Consider the following 16,249-nt stretch of genomic DNA (forward strand, 5'->3'; position numbering starts at 1 on the left):
GGGTCTTTGGCAAATAACATGGTTAGTGGGAGAGGAGTTAGGCTGGAATACAGGCCTACTGGTTCCATTTCCTGATTACTGGAACCCTGACCAAGAGGCCCTTTTGGATTCCTTATTTGAGAGATCAGCCATGTTTTCATACCTTTCCTCTGCGGCTGTGAAGATCAGAAGCCTGCCGCTGTTTTTAACACACGAGAGCTGGAATTTTCAAGAAACCAGAATCCTTGCTACAGTTCATAATTGACACTACATGGCAAAAATAATGAGCCTAGTGAATAACTTGTAGCTCTGCACTGAACATTATTTGCTTTTAAAGTTTGTTGTAATGCTGGCATCTGCTCTTAGGTGGCCAAATAAAAAACATGTCTCCTTTGCAGAGATTTGAGTCAACTGAACTTAAATGCTTCCGTCAGTATATCTAAGGGAAAGCAAATCTGATGGTTTCTTTAAAAAAAAAAAATTATTGAGTTTTAAAACTTAAAAATAATCATAAGTATATATAATTATACATCTTTATATGTCATTTGTCCCTTTATATAATGTATCAAAGTACAACAGAATACAACAGAAAAACAAAAGAAAATAGAATACAACAAAATACAACAAATACATTCAATTCCCCTACCCCCCCCCTCATTTCCCTATTCTTTGTTTTTATCTATCCTATTAGGTTCAGCTTCCTTCTTCTTCCATGTTTGGTTTTCTATGTTCATTTCTTTTATCTGCTCTTTTTCTTTTATTTCAATATGTTTCCTCTTTTGTTTAATTTCCTTTCTCTTTTTTAGGCTTTGTAGGTAATTATGCCTAGCCAATCAGTGTTGTTGCTAATTTACAATGTACTCTCAGATATTCTCTAAATTTATTCCATTCTTTTTGAGATTTCTGGTCCTTTTGATTTCTCACTCTCCCAGTTAGTCTAGTCAATTCTAGGTATTCCACCATTTTCACCCTCCATTCCTCTACCGTTGGGATATCTGCCGTTTTCCATTTCTGGGCCAACAGCACTCTGGCCGCAGTGGTTGCGTACATAAATATTCTATGGTCTTCTTTTTAAATCTCCTTCCCCATTAATCTGATGGTTTCTTGTGTGGGTAGCAGTTTCCTGGTGGCAGTCAGTCATATAGTCTGTCATGCAGCAGCTCTGCTTGAGGTAGTGGCAGCACAGAAATCTGACTGGAATTAACTGACAGAAATTATTCATATCTGAAATGGCATTGACTATTAGGAAAACATGGTGGGTGGGTTTGTAGATTTCAAACTTTTAAATACTAGCAAAGCTTGTCTCCCCCCCTCCCTTTTTTGGTATGAATTAGCTTCGGTTTATGTGGAAGTTCAGATTCAAACCTAGAACTAAGCTTGTGCAATTGCAACCCATTTTATTTATATTTATTTACTTACTAAATGTATATCTCACTTTTTCCTCAGAGCAGCTCAAGGCAGCACAGATGGTTCTTTCCTTCCCATTTTATCCTCACAACAATATCTGTGATGTAGGTTAGGTTGAGAGAGAGAGAGTGACATGCCCAAAGTCATCCAGTGAGATGACTTAAGTCATGTCTAAGTCTAGCTACGGCACCACACTGGGTATTAGACAAAAGGATTGCTGCAGTGCACTCTACAGAATAATTAACAAACAAGCAAACAAACAAGCAAACAAACATGGGGCTACCCTTGAGCAGGGTGGATAAAATCAGGCTTCCTGATACCCCTGGAGAGCTGCTGCAAATCAGAGAATTCTGAGCTAAATAGACCATTGGTGTGACTCAATATAATGAAACTTTCTGTGCTCTTCTGTTCCTATGCCCTGGGCTCCTTTGAGAGGAGGGGTGAGATATAAATTTAAATAATCATGAGCATACTTGTAAATATTGTTAGGTAAATGCGTCAAGATTCTGAAGGTTGCAACAAATGCAGTTGCGTCCAAACAAAAGCCATATCTTTTCCTTTGTGCTGTTGGAGCTCTGTGGAATGATTTGTCGTTCCTGTTTTAAATGCACTACCAGGTAGGGGAATAGGAGCAGTTAAAGAGTTTAAGGGAGGCATTAAGCTGGAATAAATCATTGTGTGCCTGTGCCCTTCTCAAATGTAAGTGGACTAAAGCCTACATTAAAAAAAAAAAATCTTATTTGAAAAACATAGTTTATAGCCCTTTGCTCTATAGCGCAAGAAACAAAACAAATGCCTGAAAATTTGAGAATGGGTCAAAGGCTCTGAAATTTTGGACAGGAAACAATTGCTGCTTTAGTCCCCTTCTGCTAGGACTGCCTGCTGGTGGGCGATAAAGCAGCCTCTGTGTACTGAGACGATTTCCCCAGCACTGACTGCTGAGTAGCATTTCGCTCTCATGGCCTTTTTTGCTCCCAGAGTTTGGCCCAGAACTCACAGAAAGGATTACTGAGTATGTGCCTAGCTCCCTGCTGAACCAAATATCCCATTAATTGTCTGATGTGGCTGAGCCAGGCCCCGCAACGAAACAAAAAGCCTTGGCTCTGGGTATGCTAGTATTAGCAGCTTGAAATCTGTTTGTCTGAGTGCAATCATGTTAGTGTTTGCACCACAGACTACTGAACTCGCCTGAAAACAAATGCAGGGTATATGGCAGGTAAAGGTCTGTGTAAGAGTCTGTGATTGTAAGTCCTCGAGCTTGCTTTTTCTCTGCCTGCGGAACGAGTAGATGCAGTCTCTAAAACCGAGGTATGCTGCCAACAGCCTCCTTTCTCCTCACTTAACCTTGAGGCAAAGGCAATTCAGGTACAGCGAACGAGGGCTACCAAAGTGTCAATTATGCCAATGTAGTAATCGGCAATCTGTAACCTAGCTGCTTATGCATGATGGAGAATGAGCGAAAGTGAGTAATACTTAAGGGGCAGGGCAGAACCATGACACAGAGTCTACATCAGGCATCCTCAAACTTCGGCCCTCCAGATGTTTTGGCCTACAACTCCCATGATCCCTAGCTAATGGGACCAGTGGTTGGGGAAGATGGGAATTGTAGTCCAAAACATCTGGAGGGCCGAAGTTTGGGGATGCCTGGTCTACATCAGTGTTTCCCAACCTTGTGCTTCCAGATGTTTTGGGACTACAACTCCCATCATCCCTAGCTAGCAAGACCAGTGGTCAGGAATGATGGGAATTGTAGTCCGAAAACAGCTGGAGGCACAAGGTTGGGAAACACTGGTCTACATGCTACAGATCATGTGTGGGGAACCTTTGGCTCTCCAGATGTTTCTGAACTACAACTCCCATCAGCCCCAGCAAGCATGGCCAGGGATGATGGGCACTGGAATTCAACAACAACTGGAGGGCCAAAGTTCCCCACACCTGCTATAGTCAGAGAGATGGAGGGGAGTTGTACATATACCTGCTTCTCAGCTTAGCATAGCTTTTTTTATCACCACCAGTAGGAGCAGAGAATTGTAGAATATGGAAACTTATGCAGATGAAACCATCCAAACCCAATGCAATCTTGCACATAAGAGGCAGAAGGGGGGATTCTCAGTGAGAAATTGGAGGCTGATCCTTAGCTGCCTTGGTGTTGAAGATGAGAACCTGCCCCTAAACTGTTTCCTCGAGTCTCTCAAGCTGCAGCGATTTCATCAAAGTCACTTTGTAGCTCCATAGAATTCTATGCGTAGTAACTTCTGTGTCGTAAGTGATTGTGGTGGTTATTGCTAATGTCCCCCTCAATTCAGTGAAACTTTTAAATATAAGCTAATGGGCTCGCAATAACAATAACAATTTATTTATACCCCGCCCATCTGGCTTGGTTTCCCCAGCCACTCTGGGCGGCTCCCAACAGAACACTAAAAACAGAATAAAACTTCAAACATTAAAAACTTCCCTAAATAGGGCTGCCTTCAGATGTCTTCTAAAAGTCAGATAGTTGTTGATTTCCTTGACATCTGGTGGGAGGGCGTTCCACAGGGCAGGTGCCACCATCAAGAAGGCCCTCTGCCTGGTTCCCTGTAACCTCACTTCTCGCTGTGAGGGGACCGCCAGAAGGCCCTTGGCACTGGACCTCAGTGTCCAGGCTAAGCGATGGAGGTGGAGGCGCTCCTTCAGGTATACTGGGCCGAGTATACTAACATACAGTATATGTAAGAAGATTGCTTGACCTCATCGTCAAAATATGCCAGTTTTGCACATGTCAGTTCCCCTTCCAATTTTCATTGTTACCAGGTGGATGAATTCTATCATATAAAATCCAGAACTGGCTGATAAGATTTATAGTCTATAACATCTGGAGGGCACCAGGTTCGCGAAAGCTGTCTAAGACCATGTCAGATTACTTAAAAGAACACCGTTGCTGTATTATCTAAAGCTACGGTAAATAGGGGGGGGGAACATTCTGATGAATTTGCACTACAGTATTTTTATATATACTGTACAGAATATGAACCACTCTTCTATGTGGTAGTTGATGTTCCTTGATGCTTACTAGAGAGGTGGAAGCAAAGTAAAATGGTCTCTCCCCGAAAGCATGAAGCTGATCTTCAGTGGGAGTCCATTGGTTTTTCATGGGATGGGCAACTGTAGCACATCCTCTGTTCTATGTTCGCTACGCCCACAACAGCATTCAGAAAGTTCCATGACAAAGGGAATTTAATTACCATTTCAGCACCAGTACAGCAATTTCCATTAGTGGAAACAGAGGCAATTTTCCAGCAAGAATACCCTGTGGTGCTGTTCCTTTGCCACTGGTGGTATTTAATCATGTAGACGGAACATGAGGAAGCCGCAGTAAGATGCAAGCAGGAAAGAATTTGCTTTCTTTCTAAGCTGAATACATTCAGACTGTTTCATTCCCTTGACTGAAGAGCATATTGGATGCTGAAGTCCACAGGCTACTTTAGGGTCACCTTCTTCTGGAGTTTGCTATATTCATTCAGACCTCGCTGGTTTCATCTCGTTTGCCAGCATGTAATTGGTGCTGGGAAGGCAAGCAAGTTGATGCAGTGTGATATGCTATTTTTCAAGGTTTTTGTCTTGTATCTCCCTGGTTCCATTTGAAAAGGGAAGACCTGAAGACCCGCCTTGTATTCTCCCATGTTTTAGGGGAAGGATGTTGTATTATTTTTGCCTCCTTTTCTTCCTCTTCTAAACATGATTTGAAATGGATTTGAGGTTATACTGTGTTATTTTCATGATGCCCATGTACACCTTGAGGCAGGGCTATATTTCCTCTGCTTATATAAAGTTCTTAACTGTCTTATTTGACCCAGTGGAACTGGTCCATGATGTCTTCTTTGTCATAGGTGGTTTGATGGCTGCTGCTTGGGCAAGCAGCACAGTGTGCAAAGAGCCTTAAAGATCGCAATGCCGCAGTTCCTTATTTTCGCTCCATAAGACGCACCTGACCAAAAGACGCACCTAATTTTTTAGAGGAGGAAAGGGGGAAAGCCCTGGGGTTTTTTTTGGATCAGCTCACAGTTGTGCAGCTTCTTTTGCAAAGGGGGAAAGCTTCATTCTTTTGAGGATCAGCTCACAGTTGTGCAGCTTCTTTTGCAAAGAGGGAAAGGTCCATTTTTGAGGATCAACTCAAAGTTGTTGCGCTTACTTTGCAAAGGGAAAAAGTCCTGTTTTATGGGGTTCAACTCACAGTTCTGCAGCTTCTTTAGGAAAGGAAAGGGAGCCATTTCTACAGTTTCCAAACAGATAATCTAATCAGTCAGTCCCATGTCGCTGGGGAAACAAACAGCCTCCGTCTGCAGAACATTCAACAATGGAGGCCTGGGCAAAGGGCTGGGGCTGGGAAGGGAGCTAGCATCCCTTATCTCCCTCCCCGATCTCTTGCAATCAGCTGCTGAATGGCTTCCTTTCATCACCCTCTTCCCCTCTTGTTAGCCTTTAGCTCTTTCTTTAAAAAAAAAAAGCACGACCTGCTTTTCGCCCCTGGGCAATTCGGCTCCAGGGACCACACATTCACTCCATAAGACGCACAGAATTTCCTCTTACTTTTTAGGGGGGGAAGTGCATCTTATGGAGCGAAAAATACAGTTCCTACCCTATATTCCTTCCTGATTCTGCCATGAGCATTTTTACCCGCACTGTGTTATTTGTAGCTGGGCCCTGGTCTGTCCTTTCTACCTGAAGTTTCAGTGAACTTCATAGTTTAGGCTGCAAGTCTCCTTCATTTGTCCTTGCCCAACTTGCAAAACTATTAGATGTGCTCTGGGAAAGCCCACCTCCCACTTCCCTGCCTATGTTGGAAGGAGAAGAATAGGATCCCGTTGAAAGCAGGAAAGCCATTTCTCTGTTCCCTTGATGCTTTTTTATGGAACTCAAATTGGCAGCATCGCTCTGAGTGGTTCCCTCCTCCATCCTTGCCCTCCTGCTTTCTCCAACTCTAAACACTTCATTTGTTGTGAGAGGTTCTGGAAGAACAGAGTAGCGATAGCCCAGCTGCAGCTTCTAAGGCAGGGGATCTGTGAAGGGAAGCAGCCCAATCAATGGCTCACAAAAGCAGACTCACAGCTGAGCAATAAAAGCCGTGGGCTGCTCTCACTGCAGATGCCCCATAAACCTAGTGCATGAAGGCTCTTTTTGTTAGGGATCTGTACTATTCTCATTGCTGGCAGCCCTGGAGGAAGGGACGGGTCCCTTCTCCTTGCTCCAGGGAGAATATTGCCCAGCAATTTAATTGAGGCAGTATTTTACTATCAATAAGAAATGCCAGAGAGAGAGGTAAGACTCGGCCTTTCCGAGAGGAGGCTGGTTCAAAGTGCAGATAAAATAGATTAAAATGTGCAGGTGTTGTTTTATTTGTTGAACGGGATCCAGAAACTTACTCAGATGGAACGTGTTTCTGTTTTGGAGAGGAATGCATTTCCCCCAGTACCCAAACATCAATATATTGTTTTTAGGGAAAACTGATTATTTGCCCACCTTATGGGACCATTACCCTTTGGCATCCTGTACCAAATGTGGCTGCATGCTCTATCCTTCCCCTGGTCTGATGTTGTTATTGTTGTGTTTGTTTAGTCGTGTCCGACTCTTCGTGACCCCATGGACCATAGCATGCCAGGCACTCCTGTCTTCCACTGCCTCCCGCAGTTTGGTCAAACTCATGTTCGTAGCTTCGAGAACACTGTCCAACCATCTTGTCCTCTGACGTCCCCTTCTCCTAGTGCCCTCAATCTTTCCCAACATCAGGGTCTTTTCCAAGGATTCTTCTCTTCTCATGAGGTGCCCAAAGTATTGGAGCCTCAGCTTCACGATCTGTCCTTCCAGTGAACAGATTTGTTTTGTAACTTTAGGTGTGTTTCAGATTTGTTTTGTAACTTTAGGTGAGCTTGCTACCCAAAGGGGTTTTGCTTTGAATAGGCAGTTTGGGTTCACACGGCAAGTCTCCATTTTCCTCAGGGATTCCTCCCGCTTTGCACATCCATAGCAGCTTTTAAGAAAGCAGTAAGCCTCTCATCCAGGTTTTTGTTTTGTTCATAAATATCCCTCCAAGGGCACACCGGCCGTCTAATATACCAGACATAGGCAAACTCGGCCTCCAGATGTTTTGTGCGTACAACTCCCATGATCCCTAGCTAACAGGACCAGTGGTCAGGGATGATGGGAATTGCAGTCCCAAAACATCTGGAGGGCCGAGTTTGCCTATGCCTGTAATATATCACGGAGTTACCGTAGATTTGATAGAAGATTATGGAAATGATAAGAGCAGTCCTGGAATGGTACGTTAAATGCTTCTATTGCAAGTTTGGAGTTTCGTATTTTTTTATGTTTATTATAATAAACTCTCTAATTATACATTATTATTTTTTTTAAAAGATTTGAGTGAGAGCAGAAGTCAGGTCATTTTCTTTCTCTTCCTCTCCATGTCTGCGCATTTGCACATATGCATTTCTGATCCAATCAGAGTGAATTTAATGTTTCATTATTGCCTTTGAACCAAGGCTTGCAGGGATATTCTGTATGTATCGTAGGGGGCATGGATCAAATTCATAACTAACTTTCATCAGATATATGCCAATGTTAGATTATTGTATTTTAATATTCTGTTGGAAGCCGCCCAGAGTTGCTGGGGAAACCCAGCAGATGGGCAGGGTAATAATAGTAGTAGTAGTAGTAGTAGTAATAATAATAATAATAATAATGAGAAATTGAAGTCTTTTAAACATATGGTGCTATCATTTTCTAATGAAGTCTATAGCCAAGTTAGGTCCACTCTGTCATTGTTATCTTACCTTATCCCAGAGTCAGTTTGCCACATTATCTTTGCATCTGCTATTTTATTTTATATTATCTATCTATCTTACAATTTCCAAAACCACATTCACATTAAAATAAAATAAAAAATCCCATTCATATATTTCTTTAAAATAAAACAATCATTTATGACTTCCCTTCTTGCCCTTTCCGGGTTCCATTATTTTTTGCCAAGCCTCCTTATTTGGGACCTCACTCGCCCACCATTACTGGGCCAACAAAATCCTAGCTGCTTTAGTAGCATACATAAATAGATTGCGTCTATTTCTTGTTGCATTGTGACCTATTATTATTATTGTTATTATTGCTATGCTTATTATTCCACTAACTATTCTAAAAAGTAACTTCTGTGCCATCCCATTTGAGATCCTCAAGAGACAGAGTTCAAGAGGGGCAATAATGGAGAAGTGACTGGTTTATGTTCACGTGGAAAGTGAAGGCAGAGAAGGGCATAAAATCTACCCTCTGATCTTTATTGGACTCACCTGGTCACTCTAACACTTTGTTGAGTCCAGGATGCAGGGCACCCTCCTTCTTATTTGAATTGCATTCTCTAAAGTGCCATATGGGTAGCTTATGTCTTTTTTCCCCCTCACCAAGAGGCCAAATATCTTTTAAAACAAAAAACAAAAAATCCAAGCAGGGGATCTGTAACCATCTCCAGCTGTCATCTCAGGAAGGAAGAGAAGAATTTACATTCAACAATAATCTACTGGGAACCTTTTCTGTACTGGTTTCATTGAATTAAATGAGACACTTCTGCAAGCAGTCCTCCTTCCCATGTTTGTCTAGCTTGGTTTTTTTTAAACAACAACAACAACAAAAACCTGAAATTGAATTGCAACAAACAGCAATCGTTTCCCCCCGCAAATTGCCGTTGGTTCCGATTTCAGCTTTAAAAAACAAACAAACAATGAAGCTCCTGCATTATCTGTAGTTTGGCTCGAAGCCAAGCACAGGCAAACTCTGCCCTCCAGATGTTTTTGGACTACAACTCCCATCCTCCCTAGCTAACAGGACCAGTGGTCAGGGATGATGGGAGTTGTAGTCCCAAAACATCTGGAGGGCCAAGTTTGCCTATGCCTGGCCTAAGCACTGAAGGGAAGAGGTCAGGTCCTCCCCGCTACTGAAGCTTAATGGGGGCAGAGCTCAAGGAGATGCCTTAACAATGCAGCACATGTAGAAAGACCTGCCACAGGTGGAAACAGTCGGGAGGAAAGACATGGATTGAGAACATGGGCCGGATGCTGCAGGTCAGTAGAAAATCCAGGGGCTGCAGTGAAGGGATTAGAGAAGCAAAAGCCGACAGGGTGTTAGGGAGCCACCAGGGACTCCTGTGTTCTAAACCCCACCCTTTCAGGCTCAGAAGAACCATTGTGTAGAGTGAGCACATCAAGAAGAAGGCTGGGGTCAGTGGGGGGGTGGTCCGTCAGGGCAAATGAAGCACTGCACCCACCTGTTCTAAGCCAGCCCCCCACCTACCTGACTTCTTATAACCAGCCCAGGAGGTGCCAATTCCTGCCAGCTTCCTCCTCCTCAGTCTCGGGGTGTGTTTGCATTACCGCCTCAGAGCACAGCGAGGTGGTTGGGTTCTTTTTCGCAGCTCCCCTCCCCCCCCAATCAGCTGTTGACATGGCACAGTCCCAGCACGGCCTCTGAATGAATAGATCTAGCTCTCTGAGGAGGGTAGGAGGCATGATCAAGTGGTTAGAGCAAAGTGGCTAATTATGAACAATGTTCCATTTAGCGAATGGGATTCTGTGCTCAGTCCTGCCTTACCAGAACAGCCACTAGAGTGGCTAAATGGCCTTAGTTATCCCTGCCTTGCTTGTTTGTGTCGTTAAAATTGCTTCTAGGGTGCACCCTTCTGAAATCTAGCCCTGTGAAGCACAATACGCTGTTTCAGGCATTTCTGGCTGTGCTTGTTACTCCTCGCCACCCACTACCAGCATGCTTGCCTTTCGCGTCGTTGATTTAGTACTGACTCTTCCCCCTGAAAGAGCAGCAGCATGGCTTCAGAGCAAGGCTTTGTTCCTGCTAGAGATAAATTGGAGGCATCTCTTAGGGAGACTGAATTTCCCCAGCGAACCACAGCTTGGAAATAAGGGGATGAAACACCTTGTCAGGTCCCCTCCTCTCTCTCCGTAGCTGGATGAGGAACGCCGTCCAGCCCCACACGTGATTTCAGATCCTAGCTGGAAAGTCCATCTGGAACAAGTGCTGAGAAAATCCCAGGCTCCTGGTTGCCTAGGCATCTAAAAATGTTCTGTTGGTGCCTAGGCAATTTGCAAAGGAAATTCAGGACTCTGCAGCATTGCTCCCTCAAAACTCTTGTTCTGGTTCTCGGGAAATCCAAACATTTCCCCTGCAGACTGCCTTAGAACTGCTATGGAAAATCGCACAGCAGTTCAATCCCACCCCGACGCCTGGCTCGGTGGTATTGCAAATGCCAGCAGACAGATGGATTACAGTCTTGCCAGTTTTGGGCCTCGTGGAAGCACAGGAGTCAACAGGAGGATATGGGCCTCTCTCTCTCTTAGCTGGTAGAAGTAGGGCTGCATTTTTACAGAAAGCCAGGAATCCCACTGCTGGGGTTGAGGAGGCAGGCAAGGGATGCTTATTGCCATGGCGATGGTGTCATGACAAGTTATTTTGCTCCATTTCACGGCATGTGTGGGATTAGAACAGAGAGCGAGCGTTTGTGACTATGCATGTGTGTGCAGCATCTATTGTTTAATGTGCCTACACAGTTGTGTGCTCTCACTCACACGCAATATGCTGTCATATCCTTTCATCTTCAAGCATTTACATGTTCCCATACACTCTCCTATGTTCATGCTTTGTCTCAGACGCGTATGTGCTTCTTAACATACCATTGTAGCAACCAGTTAAATGGTCCCCCTGGGACTGTATTAGCTAGCTTAAATTGGCAAATTAGCTCTTTTGCATTACAAAGCATCTTGGGCTCCATGATCTTGATGCCTTTAATATTTCTTTTGTTTATTGACTTCCCCTTTTTGCTGTGAAATTAATTTTTATTGCTCTGATTGTCTCATTTCCCCTTTAATCTTTGAACGCCAGCTGTCTTCATTATTTTAAAGGAGCTGCTATACTGGCCTTCAGGATACAACAAGCATTCTCCCTCTTGCTCATTTCCCCCCTTCTGAAATGTGTGCAGTCTCCAACATCCCTTTATGTTTCAGGAGGCAAGCCAGTTTTTACTTTAACAGAGGAGGTGCTCAGAACCACCAGAAGTTGGGCCTTCTTCAAAGCAGCTAGCTGCTAGCAGACAGTGGTCTGCCAACCAGGCACTGAGGGCTTATGCACACTTTCTGTTGTTCCACAGGGAAAACCACTCTTTAGTGCTCATTCGGAGCAAACAGCTGTTTGGGTTTTCTGCAGGTTGCTATTTGTTCCGATTTAGAGCTAAAGAGAGGGTTTTTCCTGAGAAAACTGCTTGGACTCATGCTTTCTAGGCAAGGGACAAGCAGAAGTGTGGAGGAGCCCTACATATGATTTTCCCTCCATGAATATCCACACTGTCTGAAACTGGCGATAGCTTCTCCCTAAGCATAATGGAAATGACTGTGCTTTTCACCAAACACTGTGTGTGTGCAGCAGGGTGCCATGGGTCCAAACTGAGAAGGACAGGCAGCACACTGCTTTCATACAGAGCAGTGAACTATGAACAACAGTGAGCAGGGTGGTGGCTGGAGTTTCAGACTAAGACCTGGAAAACCAAGGTTCAAATCCCTAACTGGGTGACTTTGGGCCAATAACTGTCTCTCAGCCTCACCTACTTCACAGGGTTGTCACAGAGATTTCTTGAGAGGGAGAACCATGCACTACCTTGAGTTCCTTGCAGAAAATAAAGAAATAAATCCATTAACAAATTATAAATCTGTGGTATGTGAGGGAGATGGGTGGAGATCAGCAGGGCTGTGGGAAGTACAGGTAAGGTAACCAGGGGCCTATTTTATGTTAACCCAGCAGCATCCATCGCTGCCCCTACCTGGACAAACTCTACATTATAAAACCAGAGGGGAAATGCGCTCTGCACCTTTGTCTCTTGCATGGCATGGTTGCCTCCGACTTGCACTTTTCCTCGGCTTCTCCAGGCTGTAGGGGATGTAGGGCCAGGCCAGGTAGTCCACATGGGCCGAAGAGCATCTCTGGTTCCCTCCCTTTCCTGTGTCATACCTGATCTCTGAGCAGAAGGGAGAGTAGAATGGGCTTGGGAGTGTTTTCTGCGTTCTGTTCCAGGAGTTGGGAAGGAGACCTTTTGTCTGAGAAAGTGTATAGGTTGGGTTGGAGCAGGGGGAGAACGTGTTTTGGTGCTGTCACAGCAAAAGGGTTCCTTAAACCCAGACCCTCTGGATTAACTTTGCGCCTGTAAGAAAGGAGGGTGGAAATGTGAAATTGTAGTCAAGTGGCATCCTGCTGGGTTCTGCTCCTGGACATCCTTATTCTTTCTTCAACTAAATGTTTCCCTTTTTAAAAGAAGAAGAAAAAAAGTGCATTTCCACCCTTGGCTTTCCCTGCACTTCCTTTCTAATCTTTCCCCCCTGCTGTGTCCCATTTGTCTCCCTACAGACGGCACTCCCTTGAGTGAGCTCTCCTGGTCTTCCTCTCTGGTGGTTGTGGCTGTTTCCTTCTCTGGGCTGTTCACATTCATCTTCCTCATGTTGGCCTGTCTGTGCTGCAAGAAGGGGGGCATTGGCTTCAAGGTAAGCATTGTGAGAAGCCCACGTCCTCCCTAGGGCTGGCTGTGTAGCAGCACTGGACTTAGCGGTAGAGAGGGAGGTCGCTCTCCGTCTCCTCGGGTCTGTGATGCAAGGAGAGGCAGCAGGTACTCTGGGCTAGAACCAACCTCGCTCTAGGTAGCCTGTCTTGGAATACCCGTGGCAAGGAGGCGAGATTTGTGTGGGAGAGAAGCAGATTTTGGGGCGTGCACCCTTGTTCACAAACTCCTGCTGCTCAGAGAAAGCATGGGCAGAGAGAGAGAAGTGTGTCTGTGTGTGAAAGAGAGAGGGCGGCAGCCAAGCAGCAGGCAAAGGATCTTAGCTGTGGCAGGAACTAGCAAGGAATTCAGCATGGGCTGAAGATGAAATGTGGTGGGCAAGGTTAGCGAGCAGCAACATCTCCAACAAAGCCTGGTGTCAGGGGCTTGCTGAGAACCATAGAGTTGGAAGGGACCACAAGGGTCATCTAGTCCAACCCCCTGCAATGCAGGAATATTTTGCCCAATGTGGGGCTCGAACCCATGACCCTGAGATTGAGAACCTCATGCTCTACCAGCTGAGCTAGCCTACTGCGGTAGCGAGCCTTAGAACACAGCAAGGGATGCTTGCCTGGCATTCCGTTGGAAGTGGGAGTGTTGGAGTTGAAGGAGACCCTGTTGAGTCCTAACCAACCCAGAAGAAGAGGCGGGTGAAAACATAGGAAGTTGCCTTATTCCATTCAGACTGTTGCCTGCCTAGGCCTGAGTGGCAGCAGCTCACCAGGGTCTCAGGAGGGCCACTGCCACCACCTGCTTCCTGATCCTTTTAAATGGAGAGTGATCCTGGGACCTTCCACATGAAATGAAAGTGCTCTACTGGTGAAAAAACAGCTTCTCCTGTTGGGACCAGAGGCAGTGGGATTCAGTGGGATGGCTGCTGTTTCCCTGAGGCACTGTGTCAGAATTTAGACCAGGTTTGTACACCGATGCCCTTTTTCGTACGTGTGACAAAGGTACACTCCTGCAAGTGGAGCGATTTAGTAAAACAAGAGCTGTCTTTAAAGGCTCCAGGAAGGGCAGAGGCAGTGGGGATTGTTGGTGGGGTTGAGCTCAGTAGGGAAGCCTCCTTTGCTCAGTCTGGTGCCGTGCTGTGAGGAGCAGGTAGGAGGAGCCCACGAAATGTGAAAGGGCACACAAAGAGAGGAGGAAAGGTCCATAGGTGCCCTTGAAACACTTAACATTAAAGCGTGTTTCAGGTCCGATGGCTCTTCATCAGCAGCAACCGAACAAGTTTTAATGAGGAGATAAGTGTTAGTGCAAACTAACATGCTCTTCCGTGCACACCTTTTGCAGGTAAGGGTGCAAACTCCCAAGGCGCTTTCCTCTGACAGCATAAGCTCCATTGACTTCTAACATGGAGCTCAAGGGTGCAGTAGGCATTTCAGGGTACTGAGCTGGCCTAAGAGGAAGGCTCTCTTTTCTTTTGCCTCTTGTCTTGAAGGAAATACACGAGTCTTAGTTTGTGAGCCACGCATGACACCCCCTTCTTGCTAGAGTAGCGGCAGGGTGCCCCTTCTTAAATTCCCAGGCTGGCTGGGATCCTCGTCCAGTCTTGGCTGTGGCCTGCCCTGGAATGCCCCACGAGGGAGTGGGCAGCGCCAGCGTGACCTCACAGGCACAGAATGTGCTGGAGAAATGTGTTGCTGAGATTCTTGCGGGGGCTCTTGGCAGCCAGGCCACGGTGCAGCCGTGGGGTGCTGGAATGGAAGCTATGAACAGTCCCGTGGGCTGGCGGCTGTGCAGCACCGGCCAGGTTTTGCCGTGGGAACAACGAGGCACTTCAGAGGCCCCTACGCTGCCTATATAAGGGGGCGCAGGGAGGGTTTTTGCAAAGCAGCCTCCATGCTTTGCCTGTGGAAATGCTGCAGCAGCGCAAGGGCGTCATGGCACAAGGGTGATGCTCACCCTTTCCTACCTGGTTGCCGGGGCAGCCTTTGGTGGGATAAAGTCCATCCAGGTAACTGGAAGTGCCTACTTGGCTTTTGCACGGAGTGAATGGGGAGGTGGAGATGCCGCGGCCTCAAATTGCAGGTGGGGTGTGTGCATGTGTGGATGGGAAGGCTTGCTGGGGAGGGGGGCACATCGAACTTGGCGTGCTGTTGCCGGGGTTGGTGGTGGTGGTGTTGTGTTGAAGGGCACTTCAGGGATGGAGAATTTATTAACACACTTTCTCTGGGCACTCTTGCCTAGAGCTGGAGAAGCGAATCCCGGGAGAAGAGGCTGAGGATGGTTTTGAGGTGTCTGCCCTGCACGGGGGCCAGCACAGTGCCAAAAACAGCCTGTAATGTAGAACTGGGGAACCCTGGGCAGCCCTCCCCCTGCCCCCTGACCAAGGTGAGGCTGCTTCTCCCTCAACTGTATTTATGACTGTGTCTCTCTCATTGGGGGCAGGGTGGAAGGAGCAGAGCAGCTCCTGCCACACAAGTCGAAACAAAAGCAGGGGTGCCAGCGTGGGATGACAAGCGTCAGGCCAAGGGCGGGGTGGGCGCAATGGGGCTCTGCATTTGGATCCCCTGGGGCTTCCTAGCTTTCCCATGCAGAAATGGGGCTGGGGGGCAGAGGCCTGGAAGCTGTTCCATTAACCTGCCCCCTAGCCCAGCCTTGTGCCCTCCAGATGCTGTTGGTTTCCAACTCCCATCAGCCCCAGCCAGCATGGCCCCAAGGGTCAGGGATGCTGGGAGTTGTAGTTCAGCAAAAAGCCAACGAACGGACACCAGGTGGGGAAAGCCAGCCTTAAACCTTTGTCGCTTTGCATGTGGGACTGAGCTCCATCTCTTGAGTCTGCAAGAGAAACCTGGGCAGGTGATGCTTTGCCAGTTTTGCCGCTTCCATCCTGTTCATCGAAGCTTTTCTCGCCAGCTGCACCACTCATGGAGCTTCTGTGTTTCCAAAGGGAATTGAAAATTGGCTGCCATTAAATGTCCTAGGAGCTGCTGCCCTGGATCCGTGAAACCAAGCTTGAGCTAGCACCCCGCCATCTCAGTTTGTGTTTGTTTGTTTGTGTGTGTGTGTGTGTGTGTAAAGAAAGAGTGCGAGTAAGTGCACTATCTCTGTTGCCCCACCCCCTAAGTTTCAGGTTTTGGATCTGGACGGCAGCGTACGAGCGGCTGCGCCCTTCACACAGCTGTGGCATGACTCATGCGTGTACTCAACGGTGTATGTGGCTGCTTGAAGTTGAATTGCACCTGCACAGTCCCAGGTGGCAAGGCTGTTTGCATGAAGTGGCTTCCCCATGCAGCTATCCCCTCTACC

The 16,249-nt window shown here is 46.4% G+C and overlaps 1 protein-coding gene across 7 annotated transcripts in view; it reads left to right on the top strand.

The window, feature by feature from the left end:
* Nucleotides 1–16,249, top strand: part of LMTK1 (lemur tail kinase 1) — a 91,974-nt gene that overhangs the window by 46,470 nt on the left and 29,255 nt on the right. For 3 of the 7 annotated variants that reach the window (XM_035104126.3, XM_088663008.1, XM_088663010.1), the window contains exons 2-3: nucleotides 12,811–12,944; nucleotides 15,188–15,331. The exons of 1 other annotated variant lie outside the window; for it this stretch is intronic. In XM_035104126.3, coding sequence (XP_034960017.3) covers nucleotides 12,811–12,944; nucleotides 15,188–15,331 — 278 coding nt within the window. 3 more of the 7 variants (XM_088663009.1, XM_088663013.1, XM_088663011.1) reach the window with 2 other exon arrangements.

The sequence above is a fragment of the Zootoca vivipara genome, chromosome 2, assembly GCF_965207765.1.
Source record: "Zootoca vivipara chromosome 2, rZooViv2.hap1.1, whole genome shotgun sequence".
In the NCBI taxonomy this organism is placed as follows: Eukaryota; Metazoa; Chordata; class Lepidosauria; order Squamata; family Lacertidae; genus Zootoca; species Zootoca vivipara.